General features: G+C 43.6%; 1 protein-coding gene and 1 long non-coding RNA gene across 5 annotated transcripts in view; one reads left to right on the top strand and one right to left on the bottom strand.

Annotated features, from left to right (window-relative positions):
* TJP2 (tight junction protein 2) overlaps positions 1 to 23,353 on the top strand; it is a 129,371-nt gene that overhangs the window by 44,511 nt on the left and 61,507 nt on the right. For 2 of the 4 annotated variants that reach the window (XM_024734301.1, XM_024734300.1), the window contains exon 1: positions 107 to 685. The exons of the other annotated variants lie outside the window; for them this stretch is intronic. In XM_024734301.1, the coding sequence (XP_024590069.1) occupies positions 626 to 685 (60 nt within the window). In that variant the 5' untranslated portion in view covers positions 107 to 625. Of the gene's footprint in view, positions 1 to 106; positions 686 to 23,353 lie in introns of those variants that run through there. 4 annotated transcript variants of the gene reach the window in all.
* LOC112392540 (uncharacterized) lies at positions 4,368 to 7,908 on the bottom strand. The gene is made up of 3 exons (XR_003001706.1): positions 7,857 to 7,908; positions 7,103 to 7,306; positions 4,368 to 4,428 (listed from the first exon to the last, which is right to left on the bottom strand). It is a non-coding gene; the product is annotated as an uncharacterized LOC112392540 (long non-coding RNA).

The following is a 23,353-nucleotide window of genomic DNA, read 5'->3' as shown; positions in this document are numbered from 1 at the left end:
GTCTCCTCTAGGCAGGACAGAAAAAGCTTTTCGGTTTCTGCAAACCTCTCCAGAAAGGGTTCGTACAGGATGCGCACGCGACTTTGAGGGAAGAACCCGTGGACAAACAGGCCGCCCAGGGCTCGCTACTACACGCAAACTTGCAGCGCTCCCCTGGCGGGCGCCCGGAGCCGGACCTGCTGCTCGCAGAGCTCGCCCCGGAGCGAACCATCAGGTCCGCCGGTGGGGGGGGGTTGGGTGTCGGGGCCGCGGGACGCTCTGTCCTCAGGATCCCCCTGCTGCTGCCGCCCTCCTTCGTCCCCGGCCGGGAGTCGCGCGTGACACGGCCCTCTGCGGGCCCCTCGAGGGTGCGGCGCCGGCGAACCCTCCCCCGGGTCGCGCGGGGGTGGTAGCGGCCCGTTTGAGAGTTTCCCGGGCCAGGCGGCGGGCGCTGAGGCGCTGCCTCGGGCCGGGGGCGGGCCGACGCCGCGCCGAGGGGGGAGGGACAAAGGGGTGGGTTCCCGCGGGCCGGCACCTGGCTAAAACCCGGCTGCGGGTCGGAGGACCGACCTGCCGCCCAAGAGAAGAAGGAGGAGGTGGAGCCGGGTCCTGGACCTGCGCGCCCACGCGGAACCCGCGCCTGAAGATGCCGGTGCGAGGAGATCGCGGGTTTCCACCCCGGCGGGAGATGTCAGGTTGGCTCCAAGTAAGTGCCCTCTTGCGTCCCGCTTGGTTGGGAGAAGGGTCGCGAGGACGGGGCACGGGAGCGCGTGGTGGGCTTCCCAGATGCGCATTAGGTGGCTGGGATTCTCCCATCCGGAGGTGGGGTTGAGGGCAGGGACTAGGTTTCACCGGACAGGGGTGGTGGCTCGTGGCCTCCAGGGCTCCTGGACCCTTTTCTCTGTTCTCTAAAGTCACTTGGATTTCAGGTTAAGTCGGAAGTAGGGAAGACTGTCTTGAACGCTGTCTTGGATCGGTGCTACTTCGGAGGCATCTCGTTGTTCCTGTTGTGTCGCCTGCCCTATGCCTTTGTGTTTTCCTTCTCGGTTTCAAACCGCACTCTCTACTTGATGCAAAATTACAGGCGTGTGTGCGTGAGACAAACTGACAACTCTCTGGAGACCAGAATCCTCTCTTTCCCTTTTAATCAGTTGCCTCTGCAATATAAGTAAAAGTTATTTGCAATAGGGAATAGCTATGTACTCTGGTATTATCTTACCTGTCATCAGTTCCTTTTCTTTTGTGTCTTCATTTGTAAAGTTTCTCCTTTACACAGTAGTTTATTTTAAGTTATAAATAATCAGCGTTTTGACTGCAGGGTTTTAACATTCTTGAAATGTGGATGAACTTGGGAGTGAATACTCCAGGGCTTAGTAATGGAAAGGAATACAGCCTCCCACCTCTATTTTAGCTTCAGTTCTTAGGCAGCGCTGCTTCCTTGGCAGCTGTCTGGCCTGAGTAATGGTTGTGGTTTCCCTGCAGTTCCCAGTGGAGTGTTCTCGCACGAGGTTCTTGCCTTTGATGAAGGAGGCACCCCCTCCCTCCCTCCCTCCCTCCCTCAGCTAAGGGAATCACAGCAGAGAAGAGGCCCTTTTCCTCAGATCTTTAGGTGGTCTGTGCTGGGTGCGCTGACAGTCACCTTGGGAGAACAGGTCCACCTGTGTCAGGATTATTCCTGGGAGAGACAGTCTACATGCAAACCTTGGAAGTGGACCATTTTCATTTTAAGTGAGGAGTTACTAGTAGTGATTGCATTTGTGGCAAAGTGCCATTTAATATCTTGCCTGAGAGAATGAAATATGGTTATTCAATAAATTTTCATGAACAACGTCACTTCAGTGTGGGGAATACAAATGTTAAGAGTGTGCCTCTACCACACTGTCTTGTTGGGGAAGAATGCAAATAATTAAGACTGATGCATTCCAATTAGAAGCATGAACAGGATGCTGTAGTTTCCCCTCTCTAGGGAGACTAGAGAAGGAGGGTGCTTTAGTAAGGCAACAGTGGCTTTTGAGGTGTTTCTTGAGCTTTTTCAGAGCTGCTGCCAGAGATTGATGAAGGGAGATTGTTTTCCCCCTGAGTTGCTGCTGCAGCTTTTTCAGGACCACGCAGCTGATAACTTAATGAGCACCCACTTGTGCCGGTCCGCTGTGAGCAGGTGGGGTACAAGATAAGCAGGACTCAACTTCTGCTGTCAAGAGTCTGTTCGATCTGAAAAGTTTAGATGTTTTTTAAGACTCAGCAAACTCTCTCTGCTGGGATACCTGCGGCTTACGGAGGGAGTATGCGATACAGATACACACGCTGCAATACAGAAATGCAACAAAGCGTGGGTTTGTTCCGTGCACACTCCGTTCAGGGTTTCTTTTTGGGACGAAAGTTTGCCTTTGAACAGATACCTTACAGGGTAAGCCAGTCTAGAAAATGGGGCTAATAACATGTCTCATAAGACGAGGACTGAGTGAAATGACATAGGGTGCCTGGCTAGTGGATGCTAAGTAGACAGTAGCTAGTAGTCATCCCTCAGTCTCCTGGGATGGGGGAGAGAATGGTTCTGGGACCCCCCCTCGGATACCAAAATCCAAGGATGCTCAAAACCCTTTATATAAAATGGTGTAGTATTTTCCTATAACCTAAGGGCATCCTCCTGTACACTTTAAATCCTCTCTAGGTTACTTACAGTACCGGATACAATGGAAATATTATAGAAATAGTTGTAAATACAATGTAAATGCTGTGTAAATAGTTGCCGGTGTGTGGCAAATTCAAGTTTTGCTTTTTGGAACTTTCTGGAATTTTTTTCCCCCGCTGTATATTTTTGATCCACAGTTGGTTGAATCCTTGCATATGGAGGGCCAACTGTAATAAGAACCAAAACAGGTGCTGAAAACTCTTAAGTGCTGGGCTCTGGGTTACTAAGCACAAAAAGGAGGTACCAGGTATGTTAGGGCAGTTGCTGAGGGAAAGAGCAAGAGATGTGCACACTCTCTTGGAAGGCTTTAAATGCCAGGAAGAGAACTCTGAGAAAAAGAAAAAGTCCCAGAAATCCCTAATGTATTAATGACTTGACTTTTCCTATGAAGAAGTGAACCAGTTTCCCAGTAAACAGGGCTACCCCCCACACCCTACACAGGGAATATTTCATATGCATAAGACCCAAAATTTTTTAGCATCACTCCCTGGGGAATTCCATTTGCAAGGGTTTCTGCCTACATTTGTTTAACTTTTAATCTGATTCTTTGTACATTGACAAAAGGTCACAGCCAGACATTGCTCTTATGCTGGAGAAGTGCCTGGGAATTTGAGGGAAATGATAAAATCCCTACGGTGACTTTTTTTTTTTTTTGCGGTACGTGGGCCTCTCACTGTTGTGGCCTCTCCCATTGCGGAGCACAGGCTCCGGATGCTCAGGCCCAGTGGCCATGGCTCACGGGCCCAGCCACTCCGCGGCATGTGGGATCCTCCCGGACCAGGGCATGAACCCGTGTCCTCTGCATCGGCAGGCAGACTCCCAACCACTGCACCACCAGGGAATCCCCCTACAGTGACTTTTGAGCTTAGCAAGGTTTTCTCTTCTGAAGGCTTTCTTTTTAGGAGACAGAAAAGTTTTTGAAACTAGGCGGGGCCACTGTAGTCCTGTGTACTGTCATATGTTCCGTAGTTAAAAGTTATGCAGATTTGGCTGGGGTGTGGCATGAGGTGTGGGAGGGGCTGGTGGGGTGAAGATTCAGGAAGGGTTAGTAATCACGCTGAAACTTTTAACATACCTCTACCAAGAATATGAGCCATCCGGGAATTCCTTGCCTAATCCCTAAAACAAACCCCATTGAGGAGCTGTGGCTGCAGATTAGTTTATCGAGGTTGAGAGCTGACACCCTATCAAATGCCTCATTGGTCAGACTCTAAGCAGTAATGGGGGCCAACAAGTGCTGGCTGGAATGGCCTTGGACCAGCCAGCCTTGGTATTGAGAGGCATTTTCCATTGAAAATTGGGTGGGTGCGGCAGAATGATTATCTCATGTGTTTTACTGAGTTGTTTCTTCATCCTAAATCCAAGGGGCAGGGTCAGAAACATACAGTCAGACAGAAGTTAGATTCAACACCTATTTAGTGGGTTAAAAACTTCGATGTTTTACATGGGCTTTTTTTTTTTTATTATTCATTTATTTATTTTTGGCTGTGTTGGATCTTTGTTGCTACGTATGGGCTTTCTCTAGTTGTAGTGAGCGGGGGCTATTCTTCACTGGGCTGCATGGACTTCTCATTGCGGTGGCTTCTCTTGTTGCAGAGCACAGGCTCTAGGCGCGTGGACTTCAGTAGTTGTGGTGCGCAGGCTCAGTAGTTGCGGCATGTGGGCTCTAGAGCAGAGGCTCAATAGTTGTGGTGCACGGGCTTACTTGCTTCGCGGCATGTGGGATCCTCCCGGACAAAGGCTCGAACCTGGGTCCCCTGCATTGGCAGGTGGATTCTTAACCACTGTGCCACCAGGGAAGTCCCTACATGGGCTTTTTTAAGGTTAAAAAAGAAATGTTCCCTAAAACGATTTAGAACCTACTTCGTCCCCACAAGAATTTTTATGACGACCCTTGTAAGAGAAAGCTCATATAGCTAGCAAATTTATGAGGGTCTGAGGTGGCATTCCCATTAAAAATTTTGCAAAACCTGTATAACAGTAATGGAGAAAAGTTATCAGGCACTCAGTCCTAACATCCGGTGTTGGCAGTAGCTAGTTCCAGGTTTGAAGGTTACCTAGGAAAGCAGTCGATTAACTTTGTACACTGCCTATGGCACCGTGTGAGGAAGAGAGTTCTGAGTTGGAAAGTACCTGCTTCCGCTTTTGCAGCTTGATTAGAAAGTGCCCTTCTTGGAACTTAGCATCTGACTGCTAGAGCCTGGGCAGGCCTGCATGGGCCTTCCCATGACGGTGACTGTTTCATTCGGGTTTTTTAAGGGGGCTCGCGCCTCCATCACCCGAAGCTGTGTCAGTCTCGATAACCTGTGAACTCAAAAGGGAGACTCAGGACTGTCATATTGAAAAAATGCCTATTAAATTAAACATTTTCTCTGCCTTTTTTTGCTGTCTTCAAAACAGTGTTGTTTCCAAAGTGTGCTGTGCAGACAGATTTACAGGTGGCACAGGGAGGGACATAGCCCATTCTTTAATTACTGTGCATGACCCTTGTAGTTCAGGACTAAAAAACATAAAGCCGGTCACCAAACTCATTTATTTCATGGATAGATTGCTTAGAATGAGGCAAAAATAAGTATGAAATAAAACGGTGAGTTCGACTTAAGAAAAATAGTAAATTATCAGGATGAGTGGTATGAGAATAAGGCCAAAACTGTGAAGACAGCCCTTGAAATCTGAGATTTGGAAAATACTCTTAAAATACAAGTGTGACGCTTAGGTATGGAGAGCTAGGTGTACCTCAACCACACCTTAAGGAAAGTCGGACACAGAATGGCCCAGAAAAGCCAGGAAAGTTGAATTTGACGGACTTTGTGTCTTAATATGCGCATCTTGCTCTTGTCCACCCAGTTCTCTTTTCTGTTGCTGCAGACAGTGTATTCGTGAAGCTATTTAATGTCTTCCCTAAGTCTCATTCCTTTCTTTGCTTCCCGCAAGCCATTCTGCAATTTTAAGGTCTGTTGGTGTGACATTTGTGGTAGGATAGAGTGAAAAGGGGGAAATGCTTTGGCACTCCTGGGGGACATCACTCTGTTACCAAGTGTATCTCAGTCACCATCCATCAGCGCCTAAGAATACAGAGACCCAGGCAGCCTCACATGTAATGCATCTAACTCTTTAAAAATGGAGCTTTTATTGGGTCTGCAGAATAGGCTTTAACAAGGATTGTTGTAGGAATTGGAAGTCTTGAGGTAGGAAAAAAGAAACCCTGCCGTGACCTGGAGAAATGAGCAATTGAAGTTCATGTTCATAATAGGTGAATAAAACCACAATAGAAAACACTTTGCTTCAGTCAGCAGAATCCCTAATTGTATGTCTGTGCATACTCTTTATGAGAAGTCCTAGGCTTTCAATTAGTAACTTTAGTCATTTAAAATCAGTACACATTTGTTTAGTGCCTCTGCCAGATGGTTAAAGTTAAATCAGGTCTTTAACCTTAAAAACATAATGCAGCTTTTCTTAGTCACTTATACACCATTGTGTGTTGCAAACCATAGCAGTATAAATTTCTGTAATAATGAATGTTTATTTTTACTTTCAAACTAAATATTTAGCCTGATTAGAATATTCATAGATTATAGGTTCTATTTGTGTTTCTCTTTCCCCATCATTGTGTGTGAATGTTGAGGGGTTGGAGAGTTTGGAGGGTGGCAGGAACGGTAGTAGTGGTGAAAGACTCTTGATAGATCCTTTGAGAGTAAAATATTTGTTGGGTGTTACATAGGAAGCTCTACTGACCCCAGAATTTCAAATTATACCATTAATTATGGCAAAGACTTCATGTCACATCCTTGAATACAAATGTTTACTGAATTTTACCCATATGCATATGTAAACATGGATTTCAGAGTTAATATGATAATTATTATTTGTATTGTAGACTTTACTCAGCCATATGAAATATATACATTATGTTCACAAGAGAAAATGACATCATCTTTGAAAACTAATTATAGTATGCTTCATCTGACACCCTATATAAGCAAGGAACTAAATGTATAGCTATATATTTATAGTTAGTGACAATATAGTTAGTGACAAGTCAGAGGCATTTAGAGAGAATATATGTAATACATTGTGAGAGAGAATTATTGGGATAGTTTGCTGGTCGGTAAGAGTTATTAGGCTGTAATTAATAGATAATGATTAGAATCCAGTTGTATCTTTTTTTTTTTCTTTTTTTGGGGGGAGAGCGGTGCCATGCCACGCAGCTTGCGGGATCTTTGGACCCTGGCCCCCCTGCATTGGAAGCCTGGAGTCCTAACCACTGGACAGCCAGGGAATCCCAGAATCCAGTTGTATCTTTGCCATTGTATGTGTTAGAAAAACCTTTGATAGAGATGAGAGGACACTGCAGATACTCTAGACTTTGTCGCTTAGTTGAAGGTGAACCGGGGAAATAATGCATTCTAGTCATCAGTAGGACTTACTGACCTTCTCTTCTAAGACTTGTAGCTTCTTGGAGCTTTGTTCTTCGGAGGAGGAAATAATGTTCCAAGTGTAGCTGTTTGTTTCCATCCGCTGAGAGCCATTTCTTATAAGGGAAGTTTCCAAGTCCTAGGCTGTGGGGTTCCTTCTCTGCCTCCTCTTGCCCGGAGCACCTGAGAGCCAGGGTGGCGGGGAGAAGGGGTGATGTACCTGTGTGAGGCAAGTAGCCCGTTCTCAATCCTAGGAAGGCTGTTGCCAAACATATCTAGCAAAGCAGAATGAAATTCTTTGAAGGAGTTAGTATTAGCAAAGCTCGTCCAGACTTCCCTGGTGGCGCAGTGGTTAAGAATCCACCCGCCAATGCAGGGGACACGGGTTCAAGCCCTGGTCCGGGAAGATCCCACATGCCGTGGAGCAACTAGGCCTGTGCGCCGTAACTACTGAGCCTGCACTGTAGAGCCCACGAGCCATAACTACTGAAGCCCACACGTCTAGAGCCCGTGCTCCGCAACAAGAGAAGCCACCGCAATGAGAAGCTCACGCACTGCAATGAAGAGTAGCCCCCGCTCCCCGCAGCTAGAGAAAGCCCACGCACAGCAACGAAGACCCAACGCAGCCAGAAATAAATAAAAGTAACAATTTAAAAAACCCGATCTTTAAAAAAAACAAAAAACTCATCATTTCTGCTTTTGAAAAGAATGAATAGTTTAGAAGAAACTTCCTGGTGAGCTCATTTTTAGAAGTCCAGTTTCTCCCTTACCCTTCTTCACTCGGGCTGAATCATTTGCCTCCTGGCCTGTGACAGGTTAGCGTGCACATGCCAGTGTTTATTCGAGCCCTTATCACATCTGCCACCTGCCAGTCATTTCCCGTCAGCGTCAGCCGTGAGCCCCTCCCTGGTCTGAGTCATCTTGGTCACCCCAGAAGCTGACAGGGCACCAAGCACATGCACTAAGTGTTGACCACATTGTACTGACTTGATCAGAAGGCTTGTTGCATAAACTAGTAAGAATTGAAGACATCGAGAACTTAGAAAAGTGGATTCCTGACATTGATATAGTGAGTGGATGATAGTTTGTCCATAAGAAAAAAAAAGGTGTAGAATTTTATACAGACCCTTTCTTTAATGGTGTATAAGCTATTCTACGAATTAGCTTGGTGACTTGAGCTAAGGCGTGTAATTCTAGTTCTGTTTCTTTATAGGGAAATCAATAATTATATTTGATCAACTCTGAAGTCTTTTACAGTGCTTAAGATTCTGAGTGTTTGGTATAAAGCCTAGAGAATATTCTAGGTAATTTCTGTTGGTTCATGCCATCTTTAAGTGTTTCCACACTCCTTAAACAACTTGTGTGTGTGTTTTCTTTCTCTCTGTTTTCTCTTTTAAGAAGAGAGCCAATGCATTCTCTCTGCAAAGCAACTTCCAAAGAGTGGCTGTCTTGTTTAGCTCATGAAGTGATGGAAAGATCTATTATTCAGTTGCAGCTTAAATAATGTACCAGCTCAGTGGGTGCTGAATTCTCTTCCTCACTCTGCAGCCCCAAGCCAGCAACTGCAGCCATCTCCCAGGGCTTCCTGAGAATCGTTCTTTCTCCTTCCTCTTTCCCTCCATCCTTCCTAGTAAAAGCTGCATCCTGGGAGCCTCCAGCACCCCTCCTTTCCCCATGGACTTCTCTCCCAGGGACCGCATTGCCTGTAACACGAGCATGGAAGGTAAGGCAGGCCTGCCACTGGGAAGCCTTTCTGATTTGTTCTTCACAAATGCGCTGAAGACGGGCCTCCTGGTGACTGTCGCAAGACCTCATTCACTGTTACTGACTGATGTGAAGTCACTCGCCAGCAGCCATGTTTCAGGGTTACCTCAGGCACATCAAAGTTTTTCTGCCTAAGTTCAGGGAGAGCACTTCGCCTGCCTTGGCCCGGTCTGTTTAGTGTCTGGGTGAGTTTTGAGAGGGGAGAGAGATTGGTGGCATCTCAGACACCCATTGAAATTTTCCAGAAATGGAACTGGAAACATTCGTGCTTTTCCTTCTGGCGTTATTGTTAAGTGTCTAAAAACAGTCAGGTGGCGACACATTGCAATGAAGAGGCAACGAGTTCATTTTGAACATCGGTGGCCTTCTTTCTAGCAGAACCTAATTTGGATTTTAATCAAAGGTCTGGGGGAAGTATTTGGTCTGCTTATACTGCTTAAGCGCACAGTTTGCAGATGTCTTTACTCAAGAGTCAGGAAGAGGCAGGAAAGGTAGACTCAATTTACCAAAGAACTGAGGTGAAAAACATTTACCTGAAACTGAGAAAAATTTTCCTGTGGGAACAGTGGTATCTTGGGTCTGTCCTCCAAAGCCTGCTTACTCACAATGGAGCTTTTTCTATATTATTAGTTTTAATTTTTAAATTGAAGTATAATTTACAGACAGTAAAATGTACAACTCTCAAGTGGAGAGCTTGATTTTTTTTATTGTAGTAAAACACAATAAGATCCACTATTTTAACCATTTTTTTTTCTTTTAACGTCTTTATTGGAGTATAATTGCTTTACAATGGTGTGTTGGTTTCTGCTGTATAACAAAGTGAAGCAGCTATACGCGGACGTATATCCCCCATCCCCTCCCTCCCAACCTTATTGCAGCCACCACCACTATCCAGTTGCAGAGCCAGATAAACTTTTACGTGAATGTATTCACCTGTGTGATTACCACCTGGATCAAAAAATAGCACTTTCCATCACTCCAGAAGGTTCTCTCGTCACTTTTCCGACTGTTCACCACCCCACCCACAAGAGAACCTCTCTCCTGACGTCTCTCACCATCCTATAGTCTTGCTTCACCTTGAGAGGATCTGTATAAATGCAATCAGCATTTGGTGTCTGGTTTCTTTCCTCAGAGTAACCTTTGTGTTGTTATACAATTCAGTAGTTCTTTTATTGCTGAGTAGTAAATACTCCATTTGTATGAATTTACCAGTTTGTTTATCCATTCTTTTGTTGACGGATATTCAGGTTGTTGTCAGGTTTTTGTTTTGTTTCTATTATGGATGAAGCTGCTATGAAAATCACCTATAGCTTGTTCTGTGGGCTTATGCACCCATTTCTTTTGTGTAAATTCCTAGGAGTAGAATTGCTGGATCATGGGTTGGAGATAGGCTTACCTTTCACTCTGTGTGTTTAACTTTCATTTTGTGATGTTGAAGTCAGGCAGACCTGGGTGTGAATCCTTCTTGTCCTGCCACTTACTTGCTTGGCCTTAGGCAATTTACTTTTCTCAGGTTCGGTTTTCTCAGCTGTGAAATGGACATTACAGACCCTCTGGGTCAGGGTTCAGTGAAGAAAACAGACATCATTCTAGCTAGTTCAAGGAGAATGAAATTTAATGGAGAGAATTAGGTGCCTACAGAGCAGGAGGGCCCATTGCTAGTCTCTGATTTGCCCCCTAGAAAGTTAGAAAGCTGCTGCTGCCCTGAGCCACGACCTCCAAAAAACCCTTTTACCGTCTCAGTCTTTGTAGCCCAGAGGAGGCTGATATGGTAGGGAGCTTGGAGGTAGCTGCAAAGCTCAGGTCTGGGAAATCAGTTTTTGCCTATGACTGCTGCTACAGGAAAATGAAAACAAATGGCATCTGCTTCCCTTCATCCTTTTAGATCTTAAATAAATACTTGCACCTCATTGGTACCCTGTTGGCAAGGGGATTGGGGGCTTCTGGTCTCTGGGACTAGAGGAAGCTGAGTGCCAGCAAACAAAAGGCATAGATGCCTCCTGGGGTTGCAGTGGCAATCTAATGGCAGTGGTTATGATTTACTTGTATCATCATTATTACTGAGGACTGCTTTCTATAATTCGTGTTCAGAATTATAGAAATCAGTCCTTTGACTTTATAATCACCTGCTGGAGTGTGGATGCTACCATAAGTCCTACCTGTCACATAAGGTATTGTTTCTCTGAAGGGCTTCAGATTCTGAACTGCTCTGTGATTCTTGGTACTTTTCTATATGAGTAAGCTTGAGAAATTATAGTTTGCTAGCCTACAAGTTAATACAGACTGAGAAGTGACTTGATTCTAAGAGCTGCTGCTTTTACGTATAACTTTATGAAACGTAATGAGTATTTTCTTTTTGAAGTCATTTTGATTTATTTGTTTTTATTTTAATTTTTTTTCCAAAAAAAAAAAAAAAGTTGATTTACAATGTTGTGTGAGTTTCAGGTGTACAGCAAGGTGATTCTGTTATACATATATATAAATATATATACTCTTTTTTATTCTCTTCCTTATAGGTTATTACAAGATATTGAGTATCCCTGTGCTATATAGTAGGTCCTTGTTGGTTATCTGTTTTATATATAGTAGTGTGTATGTTTTAATCCCAAACTCCTAATTTATCCCTCCCCTGATTTGTTAGTTTTTAATAAAGTAAAAGGTGATATATAAATCTGGTTTATAGATGGGCTGAAGAGAATGTCCCCTTTTCCTCCCTCTGTCTTCTTTATCTTTTGACAAGTTAGATGGTAAGAGATTCAATCTTTATCCTATTTTGTGCCTCAGATCTCATGCTGACAGCACATTCTAGTCTACCAAAACATTGGCAATAGTGTCTGTCCTACTTCTACTTATTTGTGAAGTACGAGCCATAATGTATTGTTCTTGAAACATTTAAAAATATAGCCTCAATTTTGGCAAAATCCTCCCTATAATGATATCTCATGTGGAAAGAACTGAGTTTTTCTTATTTTAGAATGTCTGTGAATCTTCCCTCTCATTCAAATAATTTTCCCTATGACCCTGACTGATTAGGGACCTTACTATTATTGCTTTCAGGAAAGTAGCTAGAAGCAGACTGGCCAAGCAATTTATTGATTAATATTTTATTTTAGGCTTCTATCTACAGTGCTACTTCTGAAGGCTCCTTTCAGAGAAATTTGAAGCGATAAGGAAAGCATATATTCTGAGGGCCAAGATAAGCATGAACAGTAACTTCATTTCAGCCACTTGTTTAGCGGTTAGAGTGAGCTGGTTCTGTGCGAAGCTTGCTTAAATTTGAATGTGCTAGAAATATATTGACAGAATCTCCTGTTTTATCTCTTTTTCGCCAGACTTATCCAGTCGGCCAGGACTAACAATGGATGTCCAAACAGTTTACAGTGGCTAATACAATGCACAAAGGTTTTCTTTGTTTGGAGAGTGGAAAATAGAGCTGAAAGGGAGCTTCTTAAGGGCACTGACCTAATTCACTCCTTCACCAAAAATGATTGGTTAGAAACATGTAGGTATTTCTGATCCAGGTGCCTATAAATATTTCAGCTAGTAGTGTTGCAGCCTGAGGAAGGGCCGTGTGGTGCTGCTTTGTGTATTTTTGTAAAATAGCTTTATTTTTATTTGACAATATCCTTTAAAATTAAGGAAAAAAAAAAAGTCAGGTTCTGGCATGAGCTGATATTCCACAGAAGCTAGGGGATTAAGAAAGGCTGCTGGCATTGCGTCATCACCCTCCTCAGTCCTTGAAACCTCGTATTTGGGGACTGGTTAGTCATCTGCTTTTTAAAGATAAAGTTCTCTGTGGGCCATTCCTCTATAAAATGTGGGGAAACAGAGCTTGGTTAAAAATAAAATTAGTTCGGGCATTGCTAAACTTTCTGAATTTCTTAAATTTCGTGGTTGTGATTTACTTTGTCCAGAAATCATACATCGGTGATGGTTTTGCTGTTTATTACCACAGAATATTTGCAGGCAGTATGCACCGTCTTAAAGAATCTCTCTCACTTATTAATACAACAGGAGCCAAGGAGAGTACACATGTCACTGGGCGGGGGTGGGGCGAGGAAGCTCACTTGGCTTTAGCGTAGTAATAAGCTCCAAGGAACAATGGCATTGTTGTTCTCAGTTGTCTTTGAGTGTGATTGGATGATCACATATAAATGTTGGCCTGTTTGGATTATATCCCAGTAATGAACTGTCCTGAGAAAACAGCAGTCATATATCACTCCAGTCACCAGATTTGTCCTTTTGGCTTTATATACGGGATAGTGATTTATGCAGCCAAGTGCCCTGGCAACTGGGGTGCTGTCATGTCCGTCTGTCTGTCTCTTTCATCTCTTCCAACTTGGGTATGTTGGCTCTATTTGTGTAGTCTGCTACATTGGATAGGTTATTATCTTCCTGAGAAGCCACATAAGCTTTTTGATTGGGTTGAGCTTAGTCAAAACGAATGCTTGGAAAACAGTGAACTGCCAAAAAAAAAAAAAAAAAGTCCTCAATTAGATGTAAACTTCAGTGAGTGTGTTTATCCTTTCAGAAGAGCAGTGTGTTTTCCACGAGGCCTGGATTCTGCCTAGTGTTGGGAGGAGGGTCACTTTTAATGTGGGGGGTTGATTGTGAGTTCTCAAGGGCGGGTCTGATTCTTGGCATTACCAGTCCAGGCATAGAATAGTTGCTCATTAAATGAAGGAAGGTGAGAGGAAGAGAATGGAGACGGTAAGTCCTAAAAAACTGAAATGAGATTGGCCTGGGTATGTTTTCTCTTGCCTTGCTGTGTTCCCCCTCCCACCTGCCCCTCCCCCAAAAAAGCACTTTATAGGTAGCTTGGAGACTGTTTGAAGCTGCAACATCCATTCCATTATTGGACCAACAAATGTAAAATATGCATTAATGGAGTTTGTAGAAGGGCTCTGAAGCTGTGTCCTTGATTTTTGCAAATAGGGGTGTGTTGGGGGTTGGCTCACTCAGCTCAGTTCCCAAGTGTCCATCAGAACTCCTGATGTCTCTGTAAAATGCCTAATTGTGAGGGGGCCCAGGACACAAAGTAAGATGCAGTCAGACCTTTCTGTAGTGAAGTGGTTGATGCAGTGTTAGACCCTTGGTACAGATCTCACTGAATCCTCCCAACCAATTGGGGGTAAGTGTTAAAACCTGATCATTTATTTATTTATTTATTTTTTGCGTGGACCTCTCGCTGTGTGGCCTCTTCCGTTGCGGAGCACAGGCTCCAGACGCGCAGGCTCAGCGGCCATGGCTCACGGGCCCAGCTGCTCCGCGGCATGTGGGATCTTCCCGGACCGGGGCACAAACCCACGTTCCCTGCATCGGCAGGCGGACTCTCAACCACTGCGCCACCAGGGAAGCCCCTAAAACCCGATTTTATAGGTGAGGACACCGAGGCTCAGAAATGTTAAGTAACTCGTCCAGCATCACATAGCTTGTACGACAGGGAGGGAATTTGAGCCAAGGTCCCTTTAATTTGAAACCTATAGGTGCTTTCAACTCCCAGCCTCTGCTTTTCAGAATCATATGAGCAGAGAAATAAGAGGGAGAAGCTAACGGCCCTCTGTTGATTTGAAGGATTTTACACATTATCACTGAAAGTATATAGAAATTTTTCCTTCAGGGAATCATGAGTCACAATGAAATATCAGTGTTTTTAAGAGATGTTTTCATTCTTCAGTGACCCATGTGTGTCCATTACTGTAGGATGCCCCAGAGACGCTAAGGTGTGTAAGACACAGCTTTATGGGGAAGTAGATTTCATAGACAACTAGTTAAAATCATAATTTTGTTATAGAAATATTAAGACTGTCTTGTCAAGTGAGAGGGAGTCCACTGTCTTCAAGTCCACAGCCTCTAGTTAGAAATGACTGTGTAATCCCATCCCACAGAAAACAATTGTAATTAATGTCAAGAAAAACTGGTTGTGGCTGCAAAGCGTCTGGATTGTGGAATTCGAAAGAATGTTCATCTTTGATGTGCTGTGTTTGTGAACTTGCCTGTTAAGGATCGGAATTCCATCACGAGTTTCATCAGGGTCAAAGTACATCTTTTAAAAAAACACCGAGAGGTGTAGGTTACCAGGCACTCACACTTAGTGGGAAGTAGGTCATCTTTTTCTGATATCTAGCTGAGACTGCAAGCATTGATACAGTGAGCGTTTGGGTTGGGGATAAAGGTAGAGAGGGAATTTGGGAGCCAGAACATTTTGCTGATGGAGCAGACATTGTGTGTTGGGAGTTCACCTTTGAATGCTTTGGGGTAGGAGGACCTTGAAAGCCAGAGCAACCAGCAAGGGGTAGAAAGAGCTAGAAAGGCTCCAGATATAAACTTTGGTTCTTCCTGTTCCCCCTGGAGTCTTATTAAGGGTGCTTTTGTCTTTTCCTCATTGCCTCACTACATGGCTTCCTTCTCCCAGGATCCAGAATTGATGAGTTCGATGAGCTTCCATGGACAGTCTAATAAGGTTGACACAATTAGAAATGCTAATTATTGGTTCTAAGTTCAGCCCTGACACAAGCTGGATATATAGAATTCTGACCAGATTCTAATTCTGACCAGATTCTAAGTCAGACTTCATGGTGGGCAATGGAAACTTCTAGTGTTTTCACGTTCTCTTTAAATTTGTCTTGGGTTGTGGGTGCCGCACCCTTACTGTCTTTTTGTGAGGGTACACAGACAGCAGCCCAGCTTGAGGTCGGGAGCAAAGGTTTTTACTTCTCTGTGTCCAACACATCTCCTCATTCTTGCCCAATAAGCGTGTTGATAACGCGCCTACCTGTAGTTAATCATCCACTTGGAGGATTATCTGAAGCAAGATTCTGATCTCAGGCCAGTTTCCCCTGTGGTATGTGATTGGAAATTGTGAACAAGTTCAGATTTTTTAGGTAAAATATAACCAGAGAAGTTAAGTTGCTACCAAAACCAAGTGTACTTCACTTTGTTTTGTTTTGCTTTTTAAAACATTTTTGGCTGCATTGGGTCTTAATTGCGGCACGTGGGATCTTTCTTTGTTGAGGCATGCGCGGGATCTTTCGTTGCAGCGCTTGTGCTTCTCTCTAGTTGTGGCGTACGGGTTTTCTCTCTCTAGTTGTGGTGCACAGGCTTCAGGGCGCGTGGGCTCCGTAGTTTGTGGCACGCGGGCTCTCTCTTTGAGGCGCTCGAGCTCAGTAGTTGTGGTACGTGGGCTTAGCTGCCCCCGCGGCACATGGGATCTTAGTCCCCGACCAGGATGGAACACGCGTCCCCTGCACTGGAAGGTGGATTCTTTACCACTGGACCACCAGGGAAGTCCCGAGTTCACTTTGAATTGACCTAACTTTTGTATTATGTACCCACTAAAAACTTATGCCTTATTAATTAAAAAAAGAAAAGAGGGCTTCCCTGGTGGCGCAGTGGTTGAAAGTCCGCCTGCCGATGCAGGGGACACGGGTTCGTGCCCCGGTTCGGGAGGATCCCACATGCCGAGGAGTGGCTGGGCCCGTGAGCCATGGCCGCTGAGCCTGCGCGTCCAGAGCCTGTGCTCCGCAACGGGAGAGGCCACGACAGTGAGAGGCCCGCGTACCACAAAAATAAATAAAAAAAGAAGAAGAAAAGAAAGAAAGAAGCAAACAAAACAGGATTATCCCCAAATAGTGACTGGGTGCTGAGTATAATTCTAAGGCTTATTGAGGATAGAAGTGAAAACCAAGGTGAAGGAAAGCAGGAATCAAGAAGTGTGTGCACCTCTCTGTGTGCTGGTTGTGAGCACCTCGCTGGCTAAACGTGGTGCCTTGCTTGGTGAACAGACACCTGCCCATCTATTACTAGTCAGTTATTTAATTTTGCATAAGTGTGGACTAGGGGTTGGCACACTATAGCCGGCTGCCTGGTTGGGCAGTTTTTTGGGTTTTTTCCTGCTGGTAGCTAAGAATTATTCTTACCTTTTTTTAATGGTCACATTTTAAGTTGCTATTTAAGTATCTATTTAATATCCTCTACTTGCAAAGCCTAAAATATATACTATGTGGCCCTTTAAATAAATGTTTGCTGGGCACTAGTTTAGAACTTCCAGAAGCAGGATGCTTGGTTTCTAGGCAGTTTTTCTGCCATCTGGGTATAGGTATGTCAGATGCTGACTTATGAAAGGTTCTGGCTTTATGAGGACACTCTTGTCCAAGGTCCCCCTTGGCTATGGGAAAGCCAGATGCAGAAGAGTATGGATCTTAGCACTGAAGGGCTGGTTTGCTTCTGGTTTCAGTCTCGGAAGGTGACTGGTAACAGGCCAGTCGAGAAATTATGAGTGTAGACTTCCTCTGGTTAAGCAGTAACTTAAGTACAAGAAAGTGTGGAGAAAGTATATGTCAAAGCTCATTTTGGTTTTAAGATGTTGAAAGGCCATATAACTGAGATGTCCCTCTACAATAAAACATGTGTCTGTGTTTTGGATTTTCTTATTTATGCTCTGCATTTCCAGCTTTGGAACAGATAATGTTTGTCGCATTTCTAAGTTGTTGGCTATTTCATTTCCAAACAATTCATTCTTTCCTGTGGCGGGGGCGGGGCGGGGGGAACTTCAAAGATATGATAAACCACCGTCATGGTCAAAGTCATGAAGAAATGTAACGCAGAAGAGGAATTAATGGATTTGGAAAGGCTTGAGGCTGATAGATCAGTGACTGATACCCCAGTTCAGTACACATTCACTGCCATTGTTCTCTAGACTATTCCAGGCCTTTCTGTATCCTAAAAAAGGCAACCTTTGAGAGTGGGGACTGTGTTCTACGTCGATAGGCCTTTGTTTTCAAAGCCTGAGTCATAGTAGATACTTAAATGCTGAATGACTAAATGCTATCTATTTCCAAAATCTTTTATTAAATGTGTATCATACTGCCTTTTTTTAGAGTGAGATTTATTTAATATAGGAAGTACTCTTCATTTGTGTGAAACTTTCTGGTTTGTAAAAACTTCCACATAGGGCTTCCCTGGTGGCTCAGTGATTGAGAGTCCACCTGCCCATGCAGGGGACACGGGTTCGTGCCCCGGTCCGGGAGGATCCCACATGCCGCGGAGCGGCTGGGCCCATGAGCCATAGCCACTGAGCCTGCGCGTCCGGAGCCTGTGCTCCGCAACGGGAGAGGCCACAACAGAGAGGCCCGCGTACAAGAAAAAAAAAAAAAAAAAAAAAAACTTCCACATAAAATTCCACTTGATCTTCTCAAGAACCCTGTGAGGTGGGTATTAACACCTGAGATGTTCAGCAAACTTAGAGGTTTTACAGCTGCTTAATGACAAACCGAGAACTCATCCACTGGCAAACTAGAACAGCTGGAGAGTGTTGTGTTGTTGTCTGGACCCTGGCCACAGCCCTCCGGGGAAGCAGAAGCCTGAGTCTTCTGGCAAATGCAGTAGAAGTCCTTACCTGAATTTTCTTTCAATAGACAGGTTTTGGTTGTTGCCTTTCTTCAGATGAGCACTCTTTTTTTTTTGGCCGTGTCTCGGGTCTTGTGGGATCTTAGTTCCCTGACCAGGGATTGAAACCTGGGCCCTCAGCAGTGAAAGCACTGAGTCTTAACCACTGGACCTCCAGGGAATTCCCCCTGATGAGCACTCTTGATGGTGCAGTTTGTTCCCTTGGTCCTTTGGCTTATTTTGGTGTCTGCATCCATTTCTCAGAATGCCTGGTAAACATTCCTGTTTCCTGCCCTGATAGCAGTTTCTTGCCCACTCCTAAATTATGTACTTGCAGAGGTGGCTTTGGAACTTGGCTTAGAAATTATGGTTTGCTTTATTCTTTCCTCACAGTATAAGGGGATCTTGACTGGGGCTTAAACCCTTGGGTGGGCCCTGGGGTTCAGCTGCCCTGAGAAAGCCGTTACTGCCCTGGGAATTCAGTGCACCTCTCCCTTACTTCCTTCTTCCCACCTCTTGTACCCAGTAATCTACTGGGGCTATTGACCTAGGCTTAGATTTCTTCCCTGCTTCTCAGTAAAATGAGGACTTTGGACTCAAATATATAAAACTACAAATCCACTTGTGCCATTGATCTGCCTCAGACTTTTACTTACTTTACTCATAAATGAGACCAAGATCTTTACTGAGACCCAGGCTCCCCCATCTGCCTCCCTCTTTGTGCCTCATCCGTGGTGGTGGTCTCTCATCTTGTCCTCCCTCAGTGGGTTGCAATCCCTATTTCCACGGGGTCACTAAGAAGGAAAGCCTTCCCTGATGTCCTTGGAGAGGCCAGTTCTTCCTATTCTAGACTTTTCTGTACTTGCCCTTTAAAGCACGTGTCACAGTTTTAGTTCTACAGTTGCTGACAGGCTCCTTGATTTACAGCTGGGCCCCCATTAGCCTGTAAGCTCCATGAAGGCAGGACCTTGTTTATTTTCCTCACTGTTTAATCTCTAGTGCTCAGTACAATGCCTGGCATGAAAAAGGTGTTTAATAAATATTTATTGAATGAACCAGTGAATGGACTCCACATTCTACGTGAAACTCTAAATCCTGTAACTTTTTCTCCTGGAATATGTACCACCATACCAATTAGGTCCTGCGATTAACAGTTAGAAAATGCTGTCTTCTACCTTCCAGATGGTTTAAATTGCCTTGACTATCCCACAACCAGAGCAGGGTCAAAAACCTCATAGGATGTTAATTGATTGTAATATCTAGTAGCTTTTTAAAAAATATTAATGGGTGACAAATAAAAGTGTAATTTTCCTCTTTTAGTTTTCTCCTTCGAGTTGCAAATGTACCTTGCCTCTTATAAAAGCTATAATGGTGGGGTTTTATTGTAATTTTTAAAGTTTGTTTCTAATCTCCCCGAATTACGTTTTGAAGTTTTAAATTTGAAACAGCAGTCTTTTTTATTTCTGCATCATTGCGCCACCTAGTGGGTTATATGTCTGTTACTATGCGGTGGCCTTTGCTGATTTCCTAATAACCACAAATTCCACAAAAGGGAAATGTTGGGTGCCTTTTTATGCTTTAAGATCACATACAATTTCTGCCAACAATTTATGTTACTTGGCATAGGCAGGTTTTTTGAGAGGAGCTCAACATTGTTTAATTCAGAATTTAAAAAATAATATTGACTTATATCTGAAATTTCCCATGTCACCATTAAAGGAAAACAGTGGCAAAGAGTGGGGACAGGAGGGTGTCCTACACATTTTTTTATGGACTGTCCATTCAACTCAGTTTATATAATAACGCCATACAAGATACTAGATCAAAGAATGTGGTCTCTTTCTAAGTTTAGCAATAAGGCTGTTTCAAACATCTGAACTTTTTCTTTCAATTTTGTCATGAGAAGAAAAAATTAGAAGCCTAACTATTTAGGTACAACTTGCTTCCATTTCATCTGCTCTGTTTTCTTATTAAGTCAAAATCATTAGTAAAGCTTGCTGATGTGCATTTTCATTATTTTTAATAACTTGCTTGGGCTCCCACCTTTCATTGGTGTGGGAGCTGGATGTAGGAAACCTCACCTTTCCCCTTCCTGTCTCTAGTCTTTGCTGTCCCCTCCCCTGAATGGAGTGTATTCTTGAATAACCAAGTGGGTCTTTGTTTTCCTCCGTTGATTCCCTGAGATACAGTACACACTCATTATTCTGAATGTACCGTGCAGGTACACATTCCATTGTCAAGTTTATGATATTTAAAATGTACAACAAATATACAACTCAACAACAACAAACCCAATCAAAAAATGGCAGAAGACCTAAATAGACATTTCTCCAAAGAGGAAATACAGAAGGCCAATAGGCACATGAAAAGATTCTCAACATCGCTAATTATTAGAGAAATGCAAATCAAAACTACAATGAGGTATCACCTCACAACAGTCAGAATGGCCATCATTAAAATGTCTACAAATAGCAGATGCTGGAGGGGGTGTGGAGAAAGGGAACCCTCCTACACTGTTGGTGGGAATGTAGGTTGGTGCAGCCATTGTGGAAAACAGTATGGAGGTTCCTCAGAAAACTAAAAATATATAGAATTACCGTATGATCCAGCAATCCTACTCCTGGGCATATATCCAGACAAAACTATAATTCAAAAAGATACATGCACCCCTACGTTCATAGCAGCAGTATTCACAATAGCCAAGACACGGAAACAACCGAAACGTCCATGGACAGATGAATGGATAAAGAAGATGTGGTACATATGTACAGTAGAATACTAGTCAGCCATTAAAAGAACAAATGCCATTTGCAGCAACATGGATGCAACTAGAGATTATCATGCTAAGTGAAGTCAGTCAGAAAGAGAAAGACAAATACCCTATGATATCACTTACATGCAGAATCTAAAATATGACACAAACGAACCTATCTATGAAACAGAAACAGAATCACAGACATAAAGAACAGACGGGTGGTTGTACAGGGAGAGGGGGTTGAGGGAGGGATGGAGTGAGAGGGTGGGGTTAGCAGATGTAAGCTATTATATATAGAATGGATAAACAGCAGGGTCTGACTGTATAGCACAGAGAACTTATATTCAGTATCCTATGATAGACCATAATGGGAAAGTAAATTTTAAAAAGTATATATATATGTATAACTGAATCACTTTGCTGTACAGCAGTCATTAACACAACACTGTAGACCAACTACTTCAATTAAAAAATTAAAAATAATAAAATGTATAACAAATACTTAGGCAGTTAAAGCCATAAATTGTAAACTTTTAAATCTCATCCATAGATTAATGATTTAATAGAAAATGATTGTGTCTCTTACTGAGAGCTAGTTAAATTAGTGTTTTCAAAGGGTCATTTGCTAAGTTATATCGATGTGCCTACAGGAGTTCAAAATATTCTTTTCCCCACAATCTCTTCCTTTTCTTGCAGGAAAAGTTTTAAAAGAATACCAGAAGGATCTTTAAAGTATGGAAACAAGCACTGCTTCTGTAAATAAGTAGTATTTTGTTCTCAAAATGACATTTGACTCATCTTGATACAGCACTGTAAATTGCTAGAACTTGTTTTAAAAGTAATAAGTCAGTACACATGAAAAGGCTTAGAAATGAGTATGCTCTTTAATTCAGAAATACTGCAAATTATGGGGGGGAGTGGCTACATGCACAACAGTGGCTGCCATAGTATTTGTTATGTAGCAAAAAAATTGGAAACAGCATTAAAGGATTGCTAGGGACATGGCTAATTATTTACGAAATGTGGCTGTTTACAGTTAATTTAAATTAAAAGTTAGACATTCAGTTCTTTAATTGCAGTAGCCACATTTCAAGTGCTCAGTAGCCACAAGTGGCTAGTGGTTACCATATTGGACAGCACAGCTACAGAAAGAACACTGTCATCGTGGTGCAAAGTTCTGTTGGGGACCCGTGCTTCTCCACCTTTAATGCGCACATTAATCACAGGGGGGCTCTTGTTAAAATGCATATTATAATCCACAGGTCCAAGGAAGGGCTTGAGATTCTGCAGTTCTATGAGGCTCTCAGGTGTTGGCAATACAGTATCTAAAGGTGAGGTTCTTTATGTTCCTGCATTTATTCCCCAATTCTCACAGGAAAGGCATGTCTTTGAGGCTCAGGACTCTGTCTATAGGCTTCCTAACTTTCTGGGGATTAACCAGGCACACTGAAATATGGCAGACGCGTCATGTTGCTCCTTTTTTAAAAAAAAATTATTTTATTTATTTGTTTTTGGCTGCATTGGGTCTTTGCTGCTGCACACAGGCTTTCTCTAGTTGACGCGAGCGGGGGGCTACTCTTGGTTGCGGTGCGTGGGCTTCTCATTGCAGTGGCTTCTCTTGTTGCAGAGCACGGGCTCTAGGCGCGCAGGCTTCAGTAGTTGTAGCACGCAGGCTCAGTAGTCGTGGCTCATGGGCTCTAGAGCACAGGCTCAGCAGTTGTGGCGCACGGGCTTAGTTACTCCGCGGCATGTGGGATCTTCCCCGACCAGGGCTGGAAACCATGTCCCCTGCATTGGCAGGCGAATGCTTAAACCACTGCGCCACCAGGGAAGCCCCATGTTGCTCCTTTCTGTGTGAGCCATCCTCTGATGGTGCCTTGGGTCTGGGAGGGACAGTTGACCTTGGGTATATAATACAGGGCCAGTCCTGCTGGCAGGATTTAGCTGACCACACTAATTGGTTTTCTAACCTGCCTTTTGACAAAGCAGTTTATATACCTTGGTACCAGCATGGGTGGTGGTTTGTACATGTTTGTTTTTTTAAGTAAAGCTATGTTTTAAAGTTTATGGGCTTAGATTTAAAATCATAGAGTAGACAGGGCTGTGTCTGTGTTGCCAAATTAGCTCCTTTTTTGGCTTATTAATGGCTTCTTTGTGATTACAAATAAGAATGGCCTGTTAAATTATAATTATACTTTGTAACGTAGTGTAGCAGAACTGTGAACATAGAGGTCTTAAATGTAATTATCTGTTGATGGTGTGTTTTTGTTTTTGCCTCGTATCCTACTAAAATTGAAATTATGCAGATCCGGGTTCAGATCATGACCATCCACTTACTAGCTGTGGAGTTGTGTGCGAGTC

The sequence above is a fragment of the Neophocaena asiaeorientalis genome, unplaced genomic scaffold (genome assembly GCF_003031525.2).
Source record: "Neophocaena asiaeorientalis asiaeorientalis breed wild unplaced genomic scaffold, Neophocaena_asiaeorientalis_V1.1 scaffold256, whole genome shotgun sequence".
In the NCBI taxonomy this organism is placed as follows: domain Eukaryota; kingdom Metazoa; phylum Chordata; class Mammalia; order Artiodactyla; family Phocoenidae; genus Neophocaena; species Neophocaena asiaeorientalis.
This window is presented reverse-complemented; position numbering and strand designations above follow the sequence as displayed.